The sequence below is a fragment of the Chiloscyllium plagiosum genome, chromosome 2 (genome assembly GCF_004010195.1).
Source record: "Chiloscyllium plagiosum isolate BGI_BamShark_2017 chromosome 2, ASM401019v2, whole genome shotgun sequence".
NCBI classification, from domain to species: domain Eukaryota; kingdom Metazoa; phylum Chordata; class Chondrichthyes; order Orectolobiformes; family Hemiscylliidae; genus Chiloscyllium; species Chiloscyllium plagiosum.
In genome coordinates this window covers 132,653,405-132,678,777 of record NC_057711.1, presented here as the reverse complement: position 1 = coordinate 132,678,777, position 25,373 = coordinate 132,653,405, and the positions used below count along the sequence as shown (strand labels likewise).

General features: G+C 40.4%; 1 protein-coding gene across 8 annotated transcripts in view; it reads left to right on the top strand.

Moving 5' to 3' along the window:
- Window positions 1–25,373, top strand: part of LOC122564059 (transcription factor RFX3-like) — a 309,606-nt gene that overhangs the window by 174,951 nt on the left and 109,282 nt on the right. The window contains exon 1 of one of the 8 annotated variants that reach the window (XM_043718606.1): window positions 20,820–20,888. The exons of the other annotated variants lie outside the window; for them this stretch is intronic. Within the exon in view, the coding sequence (XP_043574541.1) occupies window positions 20,844–20,888 (45 nt within the window). The 5' untranslated portion in view covers window positions 20,820–20,843. Of the gene's footprint in view, window positions 1–20,819; window positions 20,889–25,373 lie in introns of those variants that run through there. 8 annotated transcript variants of the gene reach the window in all.

Below are 25,373 nucleotides of genomic sequence, written 5' to 3'. Positions count from 1 at the left end.
GTCCGATACTCAGCTAAACTATGTTACCCAGCATTCGATTATCCGGAATTCGATTAACTGAATGAAATACTCTCCACCCGTGTCCTTCGGATAATCGAGGTTCCTCTGTACCTGGAAGGGAACATAGAGATAAAATATATATGCTATTAATTAATATACTAGTACTCAGTATAGACAAAGCTAAAAGGTATAAACAATAATTTCCTCACACTGGAGGTGACCCGGAAAGAGATATGACTCCATCACATCTAGATGTGAAAATAAGATGCTAACTACAAGAGCAATAAAGAACTTAAAGCCTCAAGCCTCCAGTTGACAAGAGATAGAATTAAAGATCCTGAACAAATTAATATCTTTGGACTCCAGGATCAAATACTCATGTCAAAAACAGTTAGAAATGTTAGCTCAAGATAGAGAAATGAAAAATGCTTTAACTGATAAACCTTTAACAAAATACAAGGGAAATACAAAAGAAATCCTCATATCAGAGTTATAAGATATCACAAGCAAATTGTTGAGATGAAAGTTCACAACTTTATGATGGAATCCGCACCAAATAATTGAGAAATAATGATTATACAGCATCACATAAAAGTGGGCTGAGCAAAGTGGAGGGAACAGACAATATAAAAATAAGATCCTTTCAATGAAAATTTTAGATATAATAGAAACCTGCAGATAATACTCCTCTAAAGATTTATTTTCCGCTGGCAGAAGATATCTTACTCACTTGGACCTTTAACGTAAAACTTTAAAGGTTTATGAATGTTTTATTTGTAGGTATTCCTGTATATTCTTAAATAGTTTTAAACAACATCAAACTGATTCTATTAGATTTGGTATTATATCTTTTGATTAGTTTTTTTTGGCTCAGCAGTTAATGTGTAATTTTAAAGATCTCAAAAGAGACTTTGGGAGTTCAGTTATGTAGATCTTTAAAATACCATGAAACAGGTGCAGATAATAATCAAGGCTCATGGAATGCTGGCTTTTATATCTAGCAGATGGAAATATAAGAACACTGAAATTACGCTGCAGCTACACAAAACCCTGGTTAGACCGCACTTGGAGTATTGAGAGCTGATCTAGACACCACACCTTTGGAAGGATATATTGATCTCAGAAGGAATATAATGATGTCTGGTCTTTAGGAACTAGGTTATGAGGAGAGTATGTAAAATTAGACTTTTATTTCTTTGAAATTTAGAAGGCATGATCTAATTGAAGACTTCAAGATATAAACAGGAAAAGACAGAGTAAGTCAAGGTAAACTATTTTCACTGGTTGGCAATTCTAGAACCAGGGGCCAGAGTCTGAGAATTAGGGCCACAATGTTCAGGAGAGATGTTAAGAAGAAGCACTTCTACACTCAAAGTCATAGAGACATGGAGCACTGAGATGTACAGGTTGGAAACAGACCCTTTGGTCCAACTAGTCCGTGCCGACCAGATATTCCAACCTAATTTAGTCCCATTTGCCAGCACTTGGCCTGTGTCCTTCTAAACACTTCCTATTCATATACCCATCCAGATACCTCTTAAATGCTGTAATTGTACCAGCCTCCACCACTTCCTCTGGCAGCTCATTCCACACACGCACCACCCTCTGCATGAAAGAGTTTCCCCTTAGGTCCCTTTTATATCTTTCTTCTCTCACCCTAAACCTATGCCTTCTAGTTCTGAACTCCCCCCACCCCAGGAAAAGGACTTTGTCTATTTATCCTATCCATGCTCCTCATAATTTTGTAAACCTCTATAAGGTCACCCCTCAGCCTCCAACGCTCCAGGGAAAACTGCCCCAGCCTGTTCAGCCTCTCCCTGTAGCTCAAATCCTCCAACCCTGGCAACATCCTTGTAAATCTTTTCTGAACCCTTTCAAGTTTCACAACATCTTTCCAATAGGAAGGAGACCAGAATTGCACACAATATTCCAACAATGGCCTAACCAATGTCCTGTACAGCCACAACATGACCTCCCAAGTCCTGTACTCAATACTCTGACCAATAAAGGAAAGCATACCAAATGCCTTCTTCACTGTCCTATCTACCTGCGACTCCACTTTCAAGGAGCTATGAACCTGCACTCCAAGGTCTCTTTGTTTAGCAACGCTCCCTATGACCTTACTATTAAGTGTGCGAATCCTGCTAAGATTTGCTTTCCCACAATGCAGCACCTCGCATTTATCTAAATTAAACTTCATCTCTCACTCCTCAGCCTATTGGCCCATCTGATCAAGTTCCTGTTGCAATCTGAGGTAACCTTCTCCGCTGTCCACTACACTTCCAATTTTGGTGTGATCTGCAAACTTTCTAACTTTCCCTCCTATTTCATATCCAAATCATTTATATAAATGACGAAAAGTAGTGGACCCAGCACCGGTCCTTGTGGCACACCACTGGTCCAGTCTGAAAAACAACCATCCACCACCACCCTTTGTCTTCTACCTTTGAGCCAGTTCTGTATCCAAATGGCTAGTTCTCCCTGTATTCCATGAGATCTAACCTTGCTAATCAGCCTCCCATGCGGAACCTTGTCAAATGCCTTACTGAAGTCCATATAGATCATGACCACTGCTCTGCCCTCATCAATCCTCTTTGTTACGTTTTCAAAACAACTCACTCAAGTTGTTTGAAAGCACTCAAGTTCGTGAGACATGATTTCCCACAGACAAAGCCATCCTGACTATCCCTAATCAGTCCTTGCCTTTCCAAATACATGTAAATTGTGTTCCCTAGGATTCCCTCCAACAACTTGCTCACCACCAACGTCAGGGTCACTGGTCTGTAGTTCCCTGGCTTGTCCTTATCACTTTTCTTAAATAATGGTACCACATTAGTCAATCTCCAGTCTTCTGGCACCTCACCTGTTATTATTATGATGATACAAATATCACAGCAAGGGGCCCAGCAATCACTTCCCTAGCTTCCACAGAGTTTTCAGGTATACCTGATCAGGTCCTGGGGATTTATCCACCCTTTATGCGTTTCAGGACATCCAACACCACCTCCTTTGTAATAGGGACATTTTTCAAGACGTCACCATCTATTTCCCAAATTCTATATCTTCCATGTCCTTCTCCACAGTAAACACTGATGCAAAAGAATTGTTTAGTATCTCCCCCATCTCCTGCGGGCTCCACGCAAAAGCTGCCTTGCTGATCTTTGAGGGGCTCTATTCTCTCCCTAATTACCTTTCTGTCCTTAATGTATTTGCAAAGGGTGGGTGATGTTCAGTACCCATGCAGTCCACACAGCAATGGTTGCTGGATCCGTTGTTAATTTTAAATCCAACAGAGAGTAAGTTTTGTTAATCAAAGCTATAAAGGGATCTAGACCAAAGGCGTGCACATGGAATTAGGCCACAGATCTGCATGATCTTATTGAATGGCAGAACAGGCTCAAGGGGCTGAATGGCCTACTTCATTCCTATGTTCCTTACCCTATCCATTTAAAGTTTATTGCTTGCTATCTTCCATTAATAAAGTTCGTAAAAGTCTCATTTGAGTAATTTTGTTACAGCTGCCCTGTATCTACCTTAAGTGGTGAAGTATATGGACTGAGGAGAGAAATCTTAGATCCTTAAAGTATTTTGGATGCTTACACCCTTATAAAATTAAGCAGACTGTTTGTTAGTTTCTTCTCCTGTAGGATAGTTATGGAATTAACTGGCTGGAATTTAATAGACAGAAGTTATATGAGAAATACTCCTGATCTAAGTTAGCTCTAACTAAGAGTTAAAAGCTCAAATCAGTTCATGAGGAGGCATTGGGAGCAGGGGTCTGAGAGAACCAAGATAAAGCTTTTAAATAGCCCTCCAAGCAACTGCTTGGTACGTACTTGCCCTATGGCTGTCTGGGTTCATAAGGCTAGTTTTAATCCGACTCTGCTGCTGGGTTCATAAGGCTAGTTTTAATCCGACTCATCTCTCTGGAGTGAAAATTGCACTTTTCAAACATTTCTTTGTGAAGGCAGGGTAGGAGAGTTCACTAATTAAGCTCGCTGCATCTGTTGCCAAAATCCACATAGATTATTTATATCTTGAATACTATTGAGTCTATCAGATGTAAACCTGACTTTTCAACTCCAAAGAAAGTAGTTTTCCCATTAGGCTGTCAAAATGATGAAAATGATCAAGTTACATTTGAGTTGATCATTTCAGAATGTATTTCCAAATTTGTTGAAGTATAAATGGCCAATGCATCATTTTGACCCAGTGTGAGATAATAATTACCATGCCTAATTGAGGTGTCAATTTTCCCCACTCAAATACTCCGCAACATTGTAATAGTAGTGGGAAAAATGCTGCAGTCCATTATGGAAGATATAATAGCAGAGCACTTGGAAAATAGTGACAAGATCGGACAAAAGTCAGCGTTGATTTAAGAAGAGGATGCTTGATAAATCTGCGGGAATTCTTTTGGGTTGTAATGAGTAGAGTGGGTAAGGGGGAGCTAGTGGATGCCGTTTACTTGGATTTTCAGAAAGCTCTTAGTAAGGTTTCATATAAGAGATTAACACGTAAAATTAAAGCGCACACCGATTGGAGATTGTGTACTAAAATGAATAAAGAACTGTCTGGCAAACAAGAAACAAAGAGAAGGAATAAAGGGTCTTTTTCTATGTGGCAGCCTGCGACTTGTGAGATAGCACATGGATCAGTGCTCCAGTTCCGTTATTCACAAAGTATTAATGATTTCGATGAGGGAACTAACATCTGCAAATTTAAGATGATACAAAGCTGAGTGAGAGTGTGAGCCGTGAGGAGGATGCTTCACTGTGATTTGGACAAGTTAAGTAAATGGGTAGATGCAATACAATATAGATAATGTGATAGATTGGAAAGTGGGGAAGTGCAGTGAAACCTGAATGTGCTTGGACGCCATTTGCTGAAGGTAAGCAGACAGGTACATCAGGCGGTGAAGAAGGCAATTAATATGTCGGCTTTCATTGCAAGAGAATGAGAGTACAGAAGCAGGCATGTCTTGCTGTGATTCTATAGGGCCTTGGTAAGATCTCGCCTAGAGTCTTGTGTGGAGTTTTGTCTCCTTATCTGAGGAAGGATCTAGCTATTCATGGAAGGCAAAGAAGGATTACCAGACTGATTCCTGTGACGGTGGACTGACACACTGGGAGAGACTGGAACGGTTAGGACTGTATTCACTGGAGTTTAGAAGAAAGAGGGAGATCTTATTGAAACCTAGAATGTTCTTAACTGGATTAGAAAGGGTAGATGCAGGAATGAAGTTCTTGATGACCAGAGTCCGGAACCAGGGATCAAAGTCTAAGGATAAGAGGCAGACTGTCTAAGACAGAGATAAGGAGAAATTGCTTCACCGAGAGAGTGGTGGTCCTATGGTATTCTCTACCACAGGAAACTGTTGAGACCAAAACATTGAAAACTCTCAGGAAAGATGTAAATATAGTTTTTAATACTAAAGACATCATACAATATGAGAAGAAAGCAGTAAGTGGATAGTAAATTGAATGAACAGCCATGATCTAGATGAATGGTAGAGCAGGCTGTAAGGGCCTACTCTTGCTCCAATATTGTAATTTCTATGTTTTCATGATATCTATATAATTACGAACACAAAATTATGTATATTAAATCACAAAAAATAAAATGTTACACCACCACCATGAAGCTAAAAATTATTGCTCAGATTAAGGTGCATATTATCATTGCCAAAATCCTTGCCATGATGTAGGGGATTGCTGAATGAACACTTTGTGATGGCTTTAAGATTACGAAAATTTGACAAGGAAAAGCCACAATGCTGACAATAAGTGACTCAGACTGTATTTACACTGGTGACATCGCAGAAATCTGAGAGTGTATCCATGTCCGGTCCTATTTTTCAAGCTCGGGCTAAAGGTTCATACAACCAGATAAGTGGAAATACTTCAAAGTTACTGTGAGAAGAAAATTAGCATGTGCTGGTGGAGCAGCTGCAAAGTCGTTTCCTGCTGAATTAATGATTTCTGTACTTGGACCTGAATTAGACACTCACAACATGGATTCAAGGCTGAATATGGTTCTTGAGCTCAAATGTTAGTCAGTGTAACATACCAAAACTTTTACAATATCCATCAAAAAGTAGGTGTTGATGATGATAATGATGACAACGATGACAGAACAAAGGTTAAGCCACTGCCATCATCCAAAAAAGTCATCTACCACAGAGGAATTGCTGAGATGATTACAAATGAATGAAGAATCAACCGCTGCAAGTATGACATAACCTTCAAACATCCTATACCTAACAATGACAGAAAAAAGGAGTGTTTGTGACCAACTAAAAATGATTGACCCCTTCAATATGTGTTCATCTTATAATAATGACTGTACATGTATTTTCCTATTTTTGGTACTGAAATAAATGAAATTTTAATTGTTGGAATTAATTGTCTTCATTTTATTTGTTCCATCAATCTTGATACTAACAAGCATGTTTTTCAAAGAACATTATTCCAACTCGATTTTATCTATAACATACGCTCGTGCTGTTGACCCGGTGGGTTGCATTATAGTGGCAATCCACTGTATTTACTGCCTTGTATGAGGCTGTGAATGTGCAAGGTGTTCATAATTCCCATCAGAGCAATCAAGCCTCGGAAGTGTTGACTTAAGTTAATACGATAAAGGATAACAAGCAGCTGAGCTGCATTATGGGATGTAATTTCACTTTGCGTGTGCTTCTACATGGAAGCTTTTCTTTTGGTGTTCCATGATGATAAACAATATTTAACTGTAGTACAAATTGCTCTTTGTTACATTTCAAAGGCAGTCTTTAGCATATCAAATTGTGAGACAGATGCATTGTCTTTAAAAATGTAATTTGAATTTAATCAGCTGCATTTGTTTCAATAGTAATGTAAATATTTATAATCATTGCAGTTATGAGTTTGGTATGAACAAGAAACCGGTCGGCCCTTTAAGCTGCTCACCATTCAATAAGGTTATGGCTGATCTGATTTCAACCTTCATATCCCTCATCTTTCATCTCGTTGATAGCCAAGAATCTATCTACGTCTGCCTTAAAAATATTTAAGATTTTTGCATCCACTGCCTTTTGAAGAAGGGAATTCTGAAAAATCAGAATCTTTTGAGAGAGAAAAGGTTTCTTCTTCTGAATCTTAAATAGGTGATGCGTAGATCTAAGTTCCCCCACAAGAGGTCACATCCTCTCCACACCCATCCAGAAAAGTCTCCAAAAGATAATATATTTCAATTAATTCACCTCTGACTCTTCCAAACTCCACAGGATACAGGCCTAGCCTGTCCAGCCTTTCTTCATAAGGTGATCCATTTATTCTGAGCATTAATTTAGTAAAGCTTCTTTGAACTGTTTCCAATGTATTGACATTGTTCTATAAGGTTTGTGTAAAGATTTGTAGCTCGGGTGCTGGTTGCCATGATTGTGGGTATGTTTGCCGAGCTTGGCAGTTGATTTGCAGACGTTTCTTCCCCTGTCTACATGACATCTTCAGTGATTTGAAGCCTCATGTGAAGTGCTGCTGTACTGTGTCTTCTGGAATTTATTTAGCACCGTTCCTGCTGTTACCGGTTCCAGTAGGTTATTGTAGTGGCTTGTATATTGGGTCTGGGTCTATGTGTTTGTTGATGGAGTCCATGGATGAGTGCCATGCTTCTAGAAATTCTCTGGCTGTCCGCTGTTTGGCTTGTCCAATGATAGTTGTGTTGTCCCTCTCGAATTTGTGGTGCTTGTCATCTGTGTGTATGGCAAAGGTGAGGACTACATATACTGGAAATTGGAGTCTAGATCAGAGTGGTGCTGGAAAAGCACAGCAGGTCAGGCAGCATCCAAGGAGTAGGAATATCGATGTTTCGGGCAAAAGCCCTTCATCAGGACTGGCTTGGGACAGCTGACTAGTTGGTGTTTGTGGATACAGATTACCAATTGTCTGCCTGTTTGTCCTGTATAGTATTTTGTGCAGTTTTTGCATGGAATTGTGTAAATTACTTTAGTTTTGCACATGATGGGTATCGTGTTTTTTGTCCTGGTGAGTTGTCGTCTGAGAGTGGCTGTTGGTTTATGGGCTGTCATGAATTTGCGTGGTCAGAGAAGCCTGGTTGTTTGTTCCGAGACATTTTTTATATAAGGTAGCGTGGCTAGTGTGTTGGGTCATGGAATGTTCAGATCGCATTGTTTGTCTGCTAGACATCCGTGGAGGAAGTTGCAGGGGTACCCATTCTTGGTGAAGACTGTAGAGGTGTTCTTCTCTTCGCAGGTCAGGGGTGCTACAGTGTGTTGTAACTCTTTTGAACAGGGTCCTAATGCAGCTTCTCTTGTGTGTATTCGGGTGTTGTCCATGTATCTGATCCAGAGTTTGGGTTGGATTTGTAGGAGATCTTTGCATCATTGCTTCTGCTATGACCCCAGAGAAGGGTGAGGCCACAGGTGTCCCATTGACCTGTTCATATATTTGGTTGCTGAATGTGAAGTGTGTCGGAACTAACAGCCAGACTCCTCCAACTACTCAGATTCATGACAGCCCATAAAGCATCACCTAGACAGGGGATGAAACATCTGCAAATCAACTTCCCCGCTCAGCGAACATACCCACCACTATGGCAATTATTCTATCAGTACGGTGACTAGTATTGTACATAATACTCTAGATGTGGTCTCACAATTTCACTGTATAACTGAAGCATGACCCCTCTACTCTTACATTCCATTCCCCTGAATAAAACACAACATTCTAGTGAGTTTTGCGAAGATTTGTAGCTCAGGTTGAGGTTCTGAATGTAACTTTACTCACTGAGCTGGGAAGTTTGTCTTCCGACATTTCGTCACCATACTAGGTAACGTCATTAGTGAGCCTCCGGTGAAGTGTTGGTGTTATGTCCCACATTCTATTTGTGTTTAGGTTTCCTTGGGTTGGTGATGTCATTTCCTGTTCTTTCTCTCAGCGAATAGTAGATGGGGTCCAAATCTATGTGTTTGTTGATAGAATTCTGGTTGGAATGCCATGCTTCTAGAAATCCTCGTGCGTGTCTCTGTTTGGCTTGTCCGAGGATGGATATGTTGTCCCAGTCATTTTGTGGCCCACAAAACCACCAACACACTAAAACAGCAGCTAATAAACTTAAAAAAGACCCTAGACAGACAACAAGTAAAACGAGTGTCATTTACAAAATACCTTGCAAGAACTGCAACAAACCCTACATTGGACAAACAGGCAGAAAGGTAGCCACCAGGATACATGAACATTAACTAGCCACAAAAAGACATGACCCACTTTCACTAGTATCCTTACATACAGATGAGGAAGAACACTACTTTGACTGAGACAACACATCCATCCTAGGTCAAGCCAAATTCTTAGAAGCATGGTATTCCAACCAGAACTCTATCAACAAACACATCGACTTGGACCCCATCTACCATCCTCTGAGAAAGAATGGGAAATGACATCACCAACACAGGAAATGACATCAACACAGGAAATGACATCACCAACCCAAGGAAACCTAAACACAACAGAAAGCAGACATAACACCTGCGCTTCACTGGAGGCTCTCTGATGATATTACCTGGTATGGTGATGAAATGTATGAAAATGAACCTTCCAACTCAGCGAGCAAACTTACATCTACACAACATTCTATCAGCTTTCCTTATTACTTGCTGTATGTGCATACTAACCTTATGTGATTCATGCACTTGGACACCCAGATCTCTCTGCATTTTTTTTATTTCAAAAATATACTTTATTCATAAAATTATTTGGATCTCTATACAATTGGTCATGCCATTCTTGTGCACACATTACATTGCTTTACATACAGACATCGAAATTTATTTTTCCTATATACATGTCGGTACATTTACTATCCAGCTCTTCTGCTGAAACGTCAGTGGAGCCCAAATGACTGGGTGGGCCCCTGTTCTTCTTAGGCAGGCAGATGTTACACGGTGGTCTTTCCCTGCCGCGCCTTGGCGGAAGCTGCCCCAGCCTTCAGTGCGTCCCTCAACATGTAGTCCTGGACTTTGGAATGTGCCAGTCTGCAACACTCAGTCGGGGTCAACTCCTTCAGCTGGAAGATCAACAGGTTTCGGAACAACCAGAGAGCGTCCTTCACCGAGTTGATGATCCTCTAGGCACAGTTGATGTTCGTCTCGGTGTGCATCCCGGGGAACAGACCGTAGAGCGAGTCCCGCGTCATGGCGCTGCTCAGGACGAACCTCGACAGACACCACTGCATTCGTCTCCAGACTTCCTTTGCGTAGGCACATTCCAGAAGGAGGTGTGTGACAGTCTCGTTCCCCCCCCCACAGCCGCTTCGAGGGCAGTTTGCGGTGCGGCAGAGAGTCCGGGCGTGCATAAAGAATCTCACGCAGAGCCCTTCTCACCACCAGCCAAGCTATGTCTTGGTGCTTGTTGGAAGGTTCTGGCGATGAGGCATTCTGCCAAATGACTTTGACAGTCTGCTCAGGGAACGCTCGATAGGATCCGCCCTCTCCTTTTCCTGAAGAGTCTCAAGGATACTACGTGCTGATCACTTCCTGATGGACTTGTGGTCAAAGGTGTTTTTCTACATAAATTTCTCCACGAAGGACAGGTGGTACGGAACAGTCCAACTACTTAGAGCTATCCGCGGCAGCGAGGCCAGGCCCATCTTTCGCAACACCGGGGATAGGTAGAACCTCAGTACGTAGTGACACTTGGTGTTCGCTTACCGGGGATCCATGCACAGCTTGATGCAGCCACACACAAAGGTGGCCATCAGGGTGAGGGTGGCATTGAGTGTGTTTTTTCCGCCGTTGCCCAGATCTTTATATATCGAGTCCCTTCGGACCCGGTCCATCTTTGATCTCCATATAAATTGGAAGATGGCCCGGCACTTGGACACCCAGATCTCTCTGCATCTCAGCTCTGCAACTTGTCACAGTTTAGATAATATGCTTTTATTATTCCTTTTCCCAAAAGGGATGGTTTCACACTCCCCCACATTATACTTCATTTGCCAGATTTTTGCCCACTCACTTAATCAATCTACATCCTTTTGTAGGCTGCTTATATCATCTTCACGATTCACTTTGCCTACCTATCAGCAAATTTAGCCACTATACCTTCGCCACTTCATCCAAATCATTTGTATAAATTGTAAAGAGCTGAGATACCAGTGCTGATACCTGTTGCACACCACATATGACATCCTGTCAACCTGAAAAAAAGATTCATTCCTATTCTGCTTCCTGTTAGCCAGCCAAACTTCTATCCATGGTAGTATGTTACCACCAAAACCATGAGTTTTTAATTTCCACAATAACTTTGGATGTGGCAGCAGAGAATGCATCAGGGGATTTCTTAGATTCGGCTCACCATTTTCCTGGCCTCCAAGATGTTTCCATAGTGCTTGGAAAGTACCACCCACAATATTAGTTTGTAATAATCTTGCATCAAAACTAGAACGAATGTAGAGATACAAACAAAGTAGTAAAGAACAAAGGGGAAATAGGAAGAAGATAGAAGAGATGAACTGATGGGAGATAATAGTGTCAGGTAAAATGGGATGGTAATGAGTCAAGCAAATTAAAATAGACAATAGGTGCAGGAGTAGGCCATTCTGCCCTTCGAGCCTGCACCACCATTCAATATGATCATGGCTGATCATCCTTAATCAGTATCCTATTCCTGCCTTATCTCCATAACCCTTGATTCCACAGTCCTTGAGAGCTCTATCCAACTCTTTCTTCAATGAATCCAGAGACTGGGCCTCCACTGCCCTCTGGAGCAGAGCATTCCACACAGCCACCACTCTCTGGGTGAAGAAGTTTCTCCTCATCTCTGTCCTAAATTGTCTACCCCGTATTTTTAAGCTGTGTCCTCTGGTTTGGCACTCACCCATCAGCGGAAGTATGTTTCCTGCCTCCAGAGTGTCCAATGCTTTAATAATCTTATATGTCTCAATCAGATCCCCTCTCAATCTTCTAAACTCCAGGGTATACAAGCCCAGTCGCTCCAGTCTTTCAGTGTAAATTAATCCCGCCATTCCAGGAATTGACCTCGTGAACCTCTGCTGCACTCCCTCAATAGCCAGAATGTCTTTCCTCAAATTTGGAGACCAGAACTGCACACAGTACCTCAGGTGTGGTCTCACTAGGGCCCTGTAACAGCTGCAGAAGAACCTCTTTGCTTCTATACTCAATCCCTCTTGTTCTGAAGGCCAGCATGCTATTAGCCTTCTTCACTACCTGCTGTACCTGCATGCTTACCTTCATTGACTGGTGTACAAGAACACCCAGATCTCTCTGTACTGCCCCTTTACCTAAATTGATTCCATTTTGTTTAATGTGGAAGGCAAGTAGGAAAAATGCAAAGCATTACCAACAGCTGGCACTTAAAACAAAAAAGAAATGGAGAGAAGAAAAATTAGGCAGAGTTTATAATCTGGCATTGTTGAATTTGGTATAGAGTCCAGAAGACTCCCAGGAGCTGTTCTCCAACCTTCATTGGAATTTTGCAAGTTACAGAGAATAGAAATGTAGCAATGATGACAGGAATGGAATGGGGAATTAAGATAATTGGCAAATGAAACCTCAGAGTCACAGATGTGGATTGAATACTTCAAAGCGTTCACCAATCTGTGCTTAATCTTCTTAGTGTAGAATAAATAATGATCAGTGAATACAGTATTTTAAATTGAAAGAAACAGAGGTAAATTACTGCTTCACCTGAGAGTTATGTTTGGAGGCTTTGACAATGAGAAAGGAGGATGTAAAGGGACAGGTGCTGTGTGGATAGGAATGAATGTTGAGAGTGATAAGAGGAAGTGCTGCAGAGACAACTGTCCGAACAGAGTGCTGAAAAGGAGGGAAAGATATGCTTGGTGGTGGCAGCAATGGCAGCCCATGATACATTAATGTATAAATCTGGTGAGGAAGCAGGAGAGGAAATTATATCATGGCACTGTATCAGGGACTAGGGTGTTGTGAGCAGAAATATCATGAAATAGAATGGATGGTTTCAAATGTGATTGAAGCACAGGCCTATGAGCAACAAAGTAATATAGCATGTTTAAGTGGTTCGAAGTATAATTTATGTAAAAGGTAGAATTGGCAATGTTTTATATTAATAAAACAAATTGTGGATACTGAAGATCTGAAAGAAAAACATGAATTTCAGGAGAAACTCAGTACATATTTGAAGAGAAAGCAGTGTTTTATTTGAGTTGCCCAGCAGGAAAAGAGAATGGGAAAATTTGAGAATATCCAATCAAGTTTATAATGGCAGACTTGCCCTACATTGTTGATGTGTATGGGAAGGAGCCAAATAATAATACAGAGAACAAGCAATTGTTGCTGTAGCAGCGGTTAAAGTGTGCGATGCTATCTTTGAGGTCAGCCTCACGGAACAGGCTTGGCCATGAGCTCATATGCCAATTTGGGGTTCACGTTAGTTGCTTCACAGATACTTTGCAGTTATTAAGTGCTAATTTGCATTTTGAGCTGAATATTTCAGGTTTGTCTTGCTGTTTAGTGTGCAGTGAGACAAAACAAACATGTTCTCAAGTGATTCCCCAAGGTATTGAAGCAAGTTACTAGGAACTAGAGTTTGAAAATAGAGGGAGGACCCACCTAGAACCAATTTAACTCAAGCCAGACAATGTTTCCAGTTTGGAGAAATTTAGGCACATGCTTTTCGGGAAAGAAAACTGAAAATTAATTTCAAGTTCCACAACATCTTTCCGATAGGAAGGAGACCAGAATTGCACGCAATATTGCATAATGGCCTAACCAATGTCCTGTACAGCCACAACATGACCTCCTAACTCTTGTCCTCAATACTCTAACCAATAAAAGAAAGCATACCAAACACTTCTTCACTATCCTATCTACCTGTGACTCCACTTTCAAGGAACTATGAACCTGCACTCCAAGGTCTCTTTGTTCAGCAACACTCCCGAGGACCTTACCATTAAGTGTATAAGTCCTGCTAAGATTTGCTTTCCCACAATGCAGCACCTCACATTTATCTGAATTAAACTCCATCTGCCACTTCTCAGCCCATTGGCCCATCTGGTCAAGATCCTGTTCTACTCTGAGGTAACCTTCTTCGCTGTCCACTACACCTCCAATTTTGGTGTCATCTGCAAACTTACTAACTGTACATATTATGCTCACATCCAAATAATTTATGTAAATGACAAAAAGTAGAGGACCCAGCACCGATCCTTGTGGCACTCTACTGGTCACAGGCCTCCAGTCTGAAAAACAACCCTCCACCAACACCCTGTGTCTTCTACTTTTGAGCCAGTTCTGTATCCAAATGGCTAGTTCTCTCTTTATTCCATGACATCTAACCTTGCTAACCAGTTTCCCATGGGGAACCTTGTCAAATGCCTTACTGAAGTCCATATAGATCACATCTACCGCTCTGCCCTCATCAATCCTCTTTGTTACCTCTTCAAAAAACTCAATCAAGTTTGTGAGATGTGATTTCCCATGCACATGTTGACTATCACTAATCAGTCCTTGCCTTTCCAAATACATGTACATCCTGTCTCTCAGGATTCCCTCCAACAACTTGCCCACCACCGACGTCAGGCTCACTGGTCTATAGTTCCCTGGCTTGTCCTTACCACCCTTCTTAAACAGTGGCACCATGTTAGCCAACCTCCAGTCCGGCACCTCACCTGTGAATATCGATGATACAAGTATCTCAGCAAGAGGCCCAGCAATCACTTCTCTAGCTTCCCACAGAGTTCTCGGGTACACCTGATCAGGTCCTGGGGATTTATCCACCTTTTTGCGTTTGGAGACATCCAGCACTTCCTCCTCTGTAATATGGACATTTTGCAAGATGTCACCATCTATTTCCCTACCTTCTATATCCTCCATATCCTTTTCCACAGTAAATACTGATGCAAAATACTCGTTCTCCAAAATCTCCTTCAGTAATGTCCAACCTTAAAACAACATTCAGTCTGTACTTGTGCATCACTTCTTGGAGGATTCTGAATTCTTGGATAAAGGCAGTTAAATGCTTCACAAAACTGATGAGACTTCTGTCCTTGCAGAGATGTTTCAGATGGAGGATACCAGTACATCTGAGCGTGCAGTGAAGCAGCTGCAACTGCAGACTAGGTGAACACAGCGTTCTTTGCTGCTTCTGCTCCTGCTGTGCTGTTAAATGTAACAAAGCCAACTGGCTGTTGTGATGTTAGCTTCAGTGAACTTTCATATTCAAAGACAAGGTAAAGCTCAAGTGGTTTAATGCCCACAAGAAGGCCACTGACAAAAAGCGTACCAACCTCCTCTTCACTGTTGTTAATTTCTATACTTTTCATGCTCATGATTGTGCAGCTGATTGAATCCGTTGGATCAGTTGTGGAAGGGCAGGTGGTGGACCAAAGGCGTGCTTTACCTGTGAATGGAAAAGCTCTAGAGACAGTTAGCTGCTGAAAGTATCTTGCATTTCCTGTCTCATTCCTTCCTTGCCAAGGTGGTTATCAGTATGAGGACAGTCACACATTTGACTACATTAAATTGTGTCTGCCTCTTTCAACATTCTTAGTCATCTTGAAGTCTGTTACTCTGTTCACTATTTATGACATCAAGTTTTATACAATCCATAAACGACTAAATTGTACTGCCTGAACAATTCAGTCAATTATAGAAAACAATCAATGGTCCTAAAATCAAACTCTCGGGTACTCCATTCAGGTTATTCAAAAATTATTTTCTTTTAACAAATTGATACTTGGCTAATGTGAAAGTTGTCAGGATAAGTATTTCAAAAGTCTATAACAGCAAGAAAAACACAAAATGTTTCCTGTGCTTTAGCAATTGAAGAGGCAGTTTCAATTCTGATTTAAATCTCAAATATTTGTGGGAAACAAATGATGAATATTTTAAAATATGATGAAACTTCCCAAATAAAACAGTCGGAATTACAGTGGCAACTTTGGTTGAGATCAACATTCTTTGAATTTGCAATATGAAGGGGCCAATGAAGTCTTAACAGTAATTAATGGAATTTCAGCAGTTCAGCCTCAAGTTCTGATATTCTCTAGAAAATCTTAACAAAACATCAAACTAGAAATGCACTTCTTTTTGTAAATAGCACAGCAGCAGCAGCAGCAAAGATATTTTAATGCAGTATTCTCATCTGGCTAAAGCATGATCATTGACCAAACTGTGTTTTTTAAATAGGCATTGTATCAGGGGCTCAAGGCATTCAATCAGTTTGTTTTAAGGTTACAAGTTTGATCATTTTAAAAAGGACATAATGTTGTACAATTTCGATGTAAAAACAAAGCCTGCCCTATTACATAGCCCACAAAACACATTGAATTGAGATTCTGATTCAAACAAGGATTTTAAGTAACCAGTTTTTTAACAAACCAAAATTTTTAAACATTAAACACTCTCAGACTGGCACAATTTACATTGAAACTTTCCTTTTTTCAACCCAAGTATTAGTACAACCTTAATTTCAGTGTTTCTCATTTTTTTTTGCATCCTCTCACTGAAATTACACTTATAAAAGAGAAAGCCCTTGCAGCGGACCACATGGTGCCATTCTCTTCCACCAGAACTAAGACTCACAGAGCCTTAAATTTCACCATCGGGGATTTTAACCTCTTTCTCACTTTACGCCCCATGGGGGCACGAATCCCACTTAAACACAGAAAACCCCAATCCCACTCAAACGGAGAGAACCCGAATCCCACTCGAACGCAGAGAACCCGAATCCCACTCAAACACAGAGAACGGCAACCCCAGTTTAATCACAGAGAGCTCGAACCCCAGTTAACCACAGAAAACACAAACCGCAATTAAACACAGAAAGTTTGAACCTCGCTTAAAAGGAAAGTTGAAAGCTCACTTAAACACAGCTTGAACTCCAGCACAGCTTGGAGGACTCAAACTTCACTTAAACCCACCCAGTAATCTTGCACCCAATACTGCACAGAGGACTCGAACCTCAAGCAAACCCACCCCAGGGGACTCTAACCCCAGTACCACGCAGAGCACTCAAACCTCTGTCTGCCAACGTGCTTGCAAAACTGTGTCTCTCGACTGAACTAATTACCATTCAAGGAATCCGTAGAATGGCAAGCGATCGAATGAGGGGACCGCCTCTGGCACACAGGAATGTCAAGAGGGACTAAAGTTTAAAATCTTACCTTGTGGGCCTGTCCGTCTCGAGACACCGATGTTCCAGGCAACCGCTGACACCGTCCGATCGTAACGATCCGTTTGGATAGTGCCGACAACACCAATATTATCGTTCCTCTCCCCCCCACCCAGTCGAAGCAAAACGCTCAGAGACACAGTGTAATTTTACCTCCATCTTTATTCTAAGCCCTGGAGGGAGAGAGAATGGTCACCCATGTGCACAGGGACATGAGTTCACGGTCTTCTCTGGAAGAGCAGTTTCTCAATGAACTATCTAGTCATTTTACGGGGAGGAGCATCCAGATAAGACAACATACGTATTAATTTGGTGACCATTACAATCAACAAGGATCAACAGGAAAGATTAAGCCATCTGCTGTTCCACAATGAATGTTCTTAACCTTGTTAACTGGCTTCACGTAATGAATACTTTTCACCTTGTTAACTGACCTTGCAGATTGAATGCTTCCAATATTGTTAAATGGCTCTAAGTAGTGACTGCTTTTCCATCTTGTTAACCAATTACACTTGCCTCCAGCACCCCATTGTTAACTGTAAGTTCTTATCTGATCTGAGTCATGCTCAGCTGAGCCCCTTGTTTCACAAAACTCAGAACTTAACTTTTTCCCTGCCTGCTTATACCCTATACACATTCTCACACTGAGCAGAAAACAATTAAACTTCCAAAAGGAGAACTAACTTTAGAATGTTACTTTTCACTGTTTTCCTCTGTAGTGATTAAATTGCAGTCGAGTCAGTTGAAGCCCTGGCTGACAGATATAAACAAGAGTGGCAGAGGTTCTTTTCACTTTGACACCTGGCTCTGGGGAAGCCAGATCAGTGTCAAGTACTATGGACGTGTAAATGAAGGGTGACTTGTTGACTAGATACTAGCTTCTATGGAGTTATTTCATCCCCAAACCTCCAAATGGTTATTTTTTGCATACTGTCAGTTGAACATTAGGAATTGGTCCTCAGCTATCATTCTTTTTTATATCATGCAGAGAGTTCTTCTAAGTAATTTTCATTATAGTGTTTTAGCATTGCTAGAAGTGCATCAGAAATCCTATTTAATTGTCTAACTTGGGATTCTGCCACACTCTTAACAAAGTTATTGAAGTAATTTTGGAGCACCTACAAGAAATTCCTGGATTTGATCTTTAAAGAAATCCAAGAAAATAGGAAGAAGGGAAATAGCTCAAGGAGAGGAAGTTTCAACTTCAAAATTATTAAGTCAAAGTATTTTTTCAATCATATATATCTTTTAATCCTAATTAGTGATTTTTGGCAGAGGGATTTTAATTTGCCAACTAGACATAAAATAACTGTTGAATATATTGCCTTTAATACCGAAACAGATGGTTTTACAAATTAAGAATTTCTATCTGTGCTAAAGGGATATATTCAACAACAGACGTTTATAATATTAAGTCAGAAATAAATTTGTATGTACCCTCACCCTCTTTGTTAGCTAATATTGAATGTGAGCAATCTAACTGTGTTTTTACTGATTCTGCTATTTCTATCTTCATTGTGCTTAGTATGTATAAATCTAACTATGCGACTAATTAAAGTAAGAAAGTTCTTGTGCATTTATTAAACTATTTTAATAATTTTATTACTCTGCTCATCCAAGGTGAAGGAGATGGAACATTTTGAATATCCTATATCAGTATCAAGTACTCAGAGGCTGAGTAAAACTCCTTCTGTTTTAACTGAAAATTAGATAAGACCATAATGAATCAGCATGTTTTCCCTCAGAACAGTCATTCATTATGGTCTACCTGGGTCTGCTTTCCAATTTTCTGCCTGTTTTCTGCACGCCATTGACCTGTAAGTGAATGCTTAAGACTACCTAAGCTCACTTGATGTTAGGGCATTTCCATCAGTTATAGGACAAGAGAAGATATGTTTCAACCTGACAAACAACCCAAAGCCCTCCTCCAACCACCACTAAACATCAGGACATCTTGGGAATCAGTACGCAGAATTGTTCTGAACAAGGGCCTCTGGACCCAAAATGTTGGCTCTGCTTTCTCTCCATAGATGTTGCCAGAGTTTTTCCAGCAATTTCAGAATTTGCTTTTGATTTCCAGAATCTGAGATTCTTTTATTTTTGGTCATTCTGCTCAACTGTTCAACTTTCCTTTCAGGCCAGAGTTTAGAGCTGAAGTGTGGCCTAACACTGTAGACCAGCCAATAGTTAAAGAAACAATTAAGATTCCAGTATTTTTTTACATTTACCCTGATCCTAACAATAAATAAGTTGTTTTTCATCATTGTCCCTGTAATAGATTTATATCATTCATTTAGCTCATTAATTGCATTTCAATTTGTGAACTATGTCTTCAAGGATCCAAAAATGTGTCTGTTCATTTTGTTTTAACTTACAATTGCTAATTGAGCTATTGCAGAATCTCTTGCTGCTGTCAGATTGCTGGTATCATCCTGGTTCAATCAATGTTACAGTAATGACTAAAGCAGTGTTAATCCAACAAATTGGGCATCACTGTTTATTTTTAAAAGATAGTGATTGGCAAAGTTTGCCCCTGAGTGGGGTACAGAAAAACTTATTTTAAAATGATCCAAGTCACTTATAACTTGCTCGAAGTCGTAATGATGTAGATGCATCCTTGCAATGATACAGGTTTTCAGCATATTTCAGGCCAGTATTTACTGTGGTCAAACTCTTAACTTGAATGTAATGATTATTTTGAGGACTGGGCATAATTTCAAAAAGAAATGTGGCAGAAGTTTAAAGCAAACCCCGTTTTGTATATTGTATACTTTATATGACCAACTAAATGTGATTAACCCAATGAAATCACCATTACCACTTGTGAAGGTCTCTTCCCCTTCGAATGAGAAGATTGAGCAGCATAAATTTTACTGTGTGATTTCTGTTGTGTAAAACAGGAAATCAGTAAACTGGGCATTGACATTTATCTCATCCTACATGTAAAAGATTCATAGATTTCTGTATCAAGACTTTTAATAGATATTGTCAGTTTGTAGTACATTGTAGTACAAGGTTGCAGTGATTCATCACCTTGATCATGCAGGTGATAAATTCGGACAGAGGGAAGAAATCTGTAATTCCATCTTTTGAATTCCAGTTCCTTAAATCATGGTACTTTCACTACTGTATCAACAATACATTGGGCTTTAGTCTGCTTTCATTAGTGCCATCATTAGTGCAGATACTTCAAACTCTTCTGTGGGGGGTTTAAGGAAATTCTGTTGTGCTGTAACTAGCAAACTAAAACCATAATATTTTAAATGACTTTTTTGGACATTTTAATCCATTAATATAATGCCTACAACCAATTAACTGAGCTTTAGCACAATTTAAAAGGGCTGTGGTGGCAATGTGGTAATATCCCTACCACTGAGTCAACAAACTTGAGTTCAAGTCCCACTTGCTCCAGAGGTGTATCCTAACATTTCAAAATAGGTTGATAGGAAAATATCTGCAGTTAAAAACTGAGTTAATTTACATCAAGTTTCGCATTTATTGAAATGTTACCACCAACCCTTGTTAGATGGATGTCAGATTCGATTGTTTGAACTGGAACTTTAAACATTGGAATAGTAAAGAATGAGATTGGTTTGATGAATCTAAATGCCTTTCAATTATAATTTTCAGAGTATGTTGAATGGTACTTGAGAATGCAAAGCTTCGTGGTTTATGGACAAAAGGCAGACATGGGTGTCTAGCTACAGGCCAGCCCAGGTACGAAGGGACATGTGATCACCTCACTGCACCATCAATCTCTATGGTTCTGTCCTTAGTTATCAGATTTCTCCCAGCTGGATCCCTAGAAAACTGGCACATGCATTTCTTTTGTAAACATTGTTCCTTAAGTAACTTCTCAAGTGAATGTTTTAAAAGGGAAAGACTTGTAGTGATATTACACTGTTCATGTCTTCAATGTGCATCCAAAGCACTTTATAGCTACTAATCAAAGTAGGGAATCTTAAGATTTTTAACGGTAGCACCTTCATTTAACAGCTTTTCTGCAGAAGGTTAAATTGATTACTTTAGAACATCAAAAAGACACGAGCAAATGGGTATTCTATATATAGATCAACTATCAGTTTTCATGGTGACTGTCTACTTTTCAATTCATGTCAGCTTGATGGCATTTCACAAAAGTTTTTTTTCAACTAACAGGCATAATAGTTATCAATGGGAATCAATGTAATTAATTGGACTATAACTGATTTTAAATCCCTGACTACAAGTAGTCAGCCAAGACCATCAGTTTCCCATGTTAGTCCCCAAAAACAGATTTTTGTGCAGTTTGATAAAAATAATTATGATACAGAATATATTTTTTATTTCCACCACAAGAAAGTAAATTACTGATTAATTCAAAATGACAGCATTGGTGAGAAATTACTGTTGATGTAAATAGGAGGCAAATATACAGCAATTTCATTATACATTCCTTTGCTCATTATTTTAAGAGGATGTTGATTCATAGATTTAAATATTCCCCTTTCAAGTTCCTTTTAAGTCATACAGTTAGTTTCATTATCATATTTTAATTATCTATAACCCTTCCAGCAATGACTATTTTTGACACTGGATTATGGTCTGCTCTAAAATGCCAGAAAATGCATATAATAAAATGCTAACAATCATTCTGTGGACTTGCCTCAGATCAACCAAGAAAATGAATCCGATCTTTTCAATGCACAGATCTTCAATAAAATCAAAATCACCATTGTTATTAACTGTACATTTGTGCATTTTAATATTTTTACAACTGTATCTCAAATTGTAATAAACCCAGATCTATGTACTTTCAACTTACTCTCTAACATTTGCTCAGTCGTAGATTCTTAGAAGTTTACGGTGTAGGAAAAGGCCCTTTGTTCCATCAAGTCTGTGCTGGTCAAAAGCAGCCACCTAACTATTCTAATCACATTTTCCAGCACTTGACATCGCAAGTGTATATCTTAAACGTTATGAGGTTTTCTACCTTGAGGACCACCCTCCAGGCACTGACTTTCAGATTCTTACTACCTTCTGGATGAAAACGTTTTTCCTCTCATCTCCTCTAAACAATCTACCCGTTAACTTAAGTCTATACTGCTGGTCCCTCCATCAAAGGGAAAGTTTTGTCCTGTCTGTCTCACAGCGCCGGGACATGGGTTCAATTCCAGCCTCGGGCAACTGTCTTGTGGAATTTGCACATTCTTCTTGTGTCTGCGTGGTTTTCCTCTGGCTGCTCCAGTTTCCTCCCACAGTCCAAAGATGTGTAGGTTTGGTGGATTGACCATGCTAAATTGCCCCATAGTGTTCAGGGATGTGCAAGCAAAGTGGAAATGCAGGGCTGTGGACAAAGGGTGGGTGGGTGGGATGTGCTTCAGAAGGGTCACTGTGGACTCGATGAACCAAATGGCCTGCTTACGTACTGTCGGGATTTTGTGATTCTATGATTTGAATTGAATTGAATTTATTGTCATGTGTACCGAGGCACAGTGAAAAGCTTTGTCTTGCGAGCAGTACAGTCAGATCACATAGTTAAGTAGCATAGATAAGTAAATAATAGGTGAACAGCAGCAAAAACGAAAACACAGGTACAGGTAAATGTTAAAAGTTTGTGAATCCTTTCAGTGTTCTAACAACACTAGAGTAGAAACTGTTATGAAACTGGTGGTGCGTGTGTTCAGGCTTCTGTACCTTCTCCCCAATGGCAGTGGTTGCAGTAAAATATTGCGAGGGTGGGATGGATCTTTGAGAATGCTGGCGGCCTTTCCTTGACAGTGGGCCTGGTAGATGGATTCTATAGATGGTAGGTTGGCATTTGTTTTGTCTGGGCCGAGTTCACCGCTCTCTGTAACTGTCTCCGATCTTGCATGGTACAGTTGCCATACCAAGTAGTGATACATCCAGACAGAATGCTCTCGGTGATGCACCAATAAAAGTTGGCAAGGGTATTCACCGTCATGCCAAACTTCCTCAGCTGCTTGAGGAAGAAGAGACGTTGTTGGGCCTTTGTAACCAGTGCGTCCACATGAAGAGTCCAAGAAAGCTTGTTGTGGATGACCACTCCCAGGAGCTTGACACTTTCAACTTGTTCCACCTCTATGCTGTTAATGTGTAGGGGGGGCATGAGTAACATCCCGCTGAAAGTCAACAATGAGCTCCTTGATTTTGCAGGCATTGAGAGCTAAGTTGCACCATTTTACCAGGCCTTCCACCTCCCGTCTGTAGTCTGTTTCGTTGCCATCTGTGATTCAACCGACTATGGTGGTGTCATCAGCGAACTTGTAAATGGCATTAGTCTGGTATTTGGCGACGTAGTCGTGAGTATACTGTGAGTACAATAGGGAGCTGAGTATACACCCCTGGGGGGTTCCAGTGTTGAGTGTTAGTGAGGATAAAATATTGTCCCCAATCTTTGGTGGTGTCATCAGCGAACTTGTAAATGGCATTAGTCTGGTATTTGGCGACGTAGTCGTGAGTATACTGTGAGTACAATAGGGAGCTGAGTATACACCCCTAGGGGGTTCCAGTGTTGAGTGTTAGTGAGGATAAAATATTGTCCCCAATCTTCACTGATTGTGGCCTGTGGGTCAGGAAACTGAGGATCCAGTTGCAGAGAGTGGGGACTAGTCCGAGATCATTAAGTTTAGTAATCAGTCTCGAGGGGATAATAATGTTGAAGGCTGAACTGTAGTCAATGAGTAGGATTCTTAAGTAGCTGTTCTTGGTGTCAAGATGTTCTAGGGAGGAGTGAAGGGCAAGTGATACGACATCTGATGTGGATCTGTTGGTCCGACAGGCAAATTGGAGTGGGGTCAAGAGTAATGATACCCTGCTTACTCCCCCCATAATTTTATATGTCTCAATCATGACCCCTTTGGTCTTCTATGCTCTAATGAAAACAACCCCAGACTATGTAGTTTCTCTTCATAATTAAAGCTCTCCAGGCATTTTACCAGGCACCATCTGGTAAATCTCCTCTGCACCCTCTACAATGTTATCACATCCCTCCTACAATGTGGATTCCAGATCTGTACAAAATTCTAGCTGTGATCTAAGCAACTTTGTACACAAGTCCAGCATAATCTCCCTGCTCTTAAACTTGCTGCCTTATCTAATAAAGGCAAGTATACTTTATGCCTTCTTAACCACTTTATCCACCTGTCCTGATACCTTAAGCGACTGGTAGACCTGCACACCAAGGCTCCTCAGATTCTCAGTGCTTCCAAGGGTCCTACACTTGTCTGGTTTGAATTACATTTGCCACTGATCAGCCTATCTGTCCAGTATGTCGATATCCTCCTCACTATTTACCACCTCACCAGTTTACATATTATTCGTGAAGTTATTGATGAAGCCTTCTACAGTCCAGTCTAAATCATTTAAATACACCATGAACAGAGAGGCCCCAACTCTGAATCCGGTGGAACCCCACTGGACACAGGCTATCAGTCACAAAAGTACACCTCGATCATCATCCTCTGCTTCCTTCCACTCAGTCAATTTTGGATCCAATTAGTCAAATTTTCCTTGGATTCCATGGGATCTTTGCTATCAGTCTCCCATGTTGGACTTTGTCAGAAGCCTTGTTGAAGTGCAAGTAGATAACACAAATGCATTATCCTCATCTACACAGCTGATTACCTCTTCAATGAATTTAATCAAATTGGTCAACCATGACCTCCCCTTACCAAAACCATGCTGACTGTTCTTGATTAATCCCTGCATCTCCAAATGCATTTGTAATAATACCTCTATTCAGAGTTGTTTTTGAGCTGCCAACTCTTTTGGTGTCAGTTTTTAAGAAGCTTTTGGTCAAGTTTTATTAGTTTTTGAGGTTGGCATGTATGGCTGTATTGAGCCTCAGCAGGTGATATTGGATGGAATGCTAATTCTCATATTTCTTTTCAACAAATCTCAGTTGGGAGTTAAAATGTAGGCTCATCCTGTGGCGGATGTTTTGGCATTGCTAATACAGGATTTCATTTGTCTCATTAGTTGGAGTTTACAGGAATAAGCATCATAGAAACATTTATAAGTAGAAAAAGAGAGTCATTCAATTTATGATTGCCTTGCTCACTGACCCTCAGTCCTTGCATACTGCACGACTGGAATGGCTAACAAAAACATTTCTGATCTATTTCTTTCAAACACTATTACTCCATCATTCATTCAGCATGTGGGGTCCAAAAGCTGTCAGAGAGAGAGCAGCACTGTCAA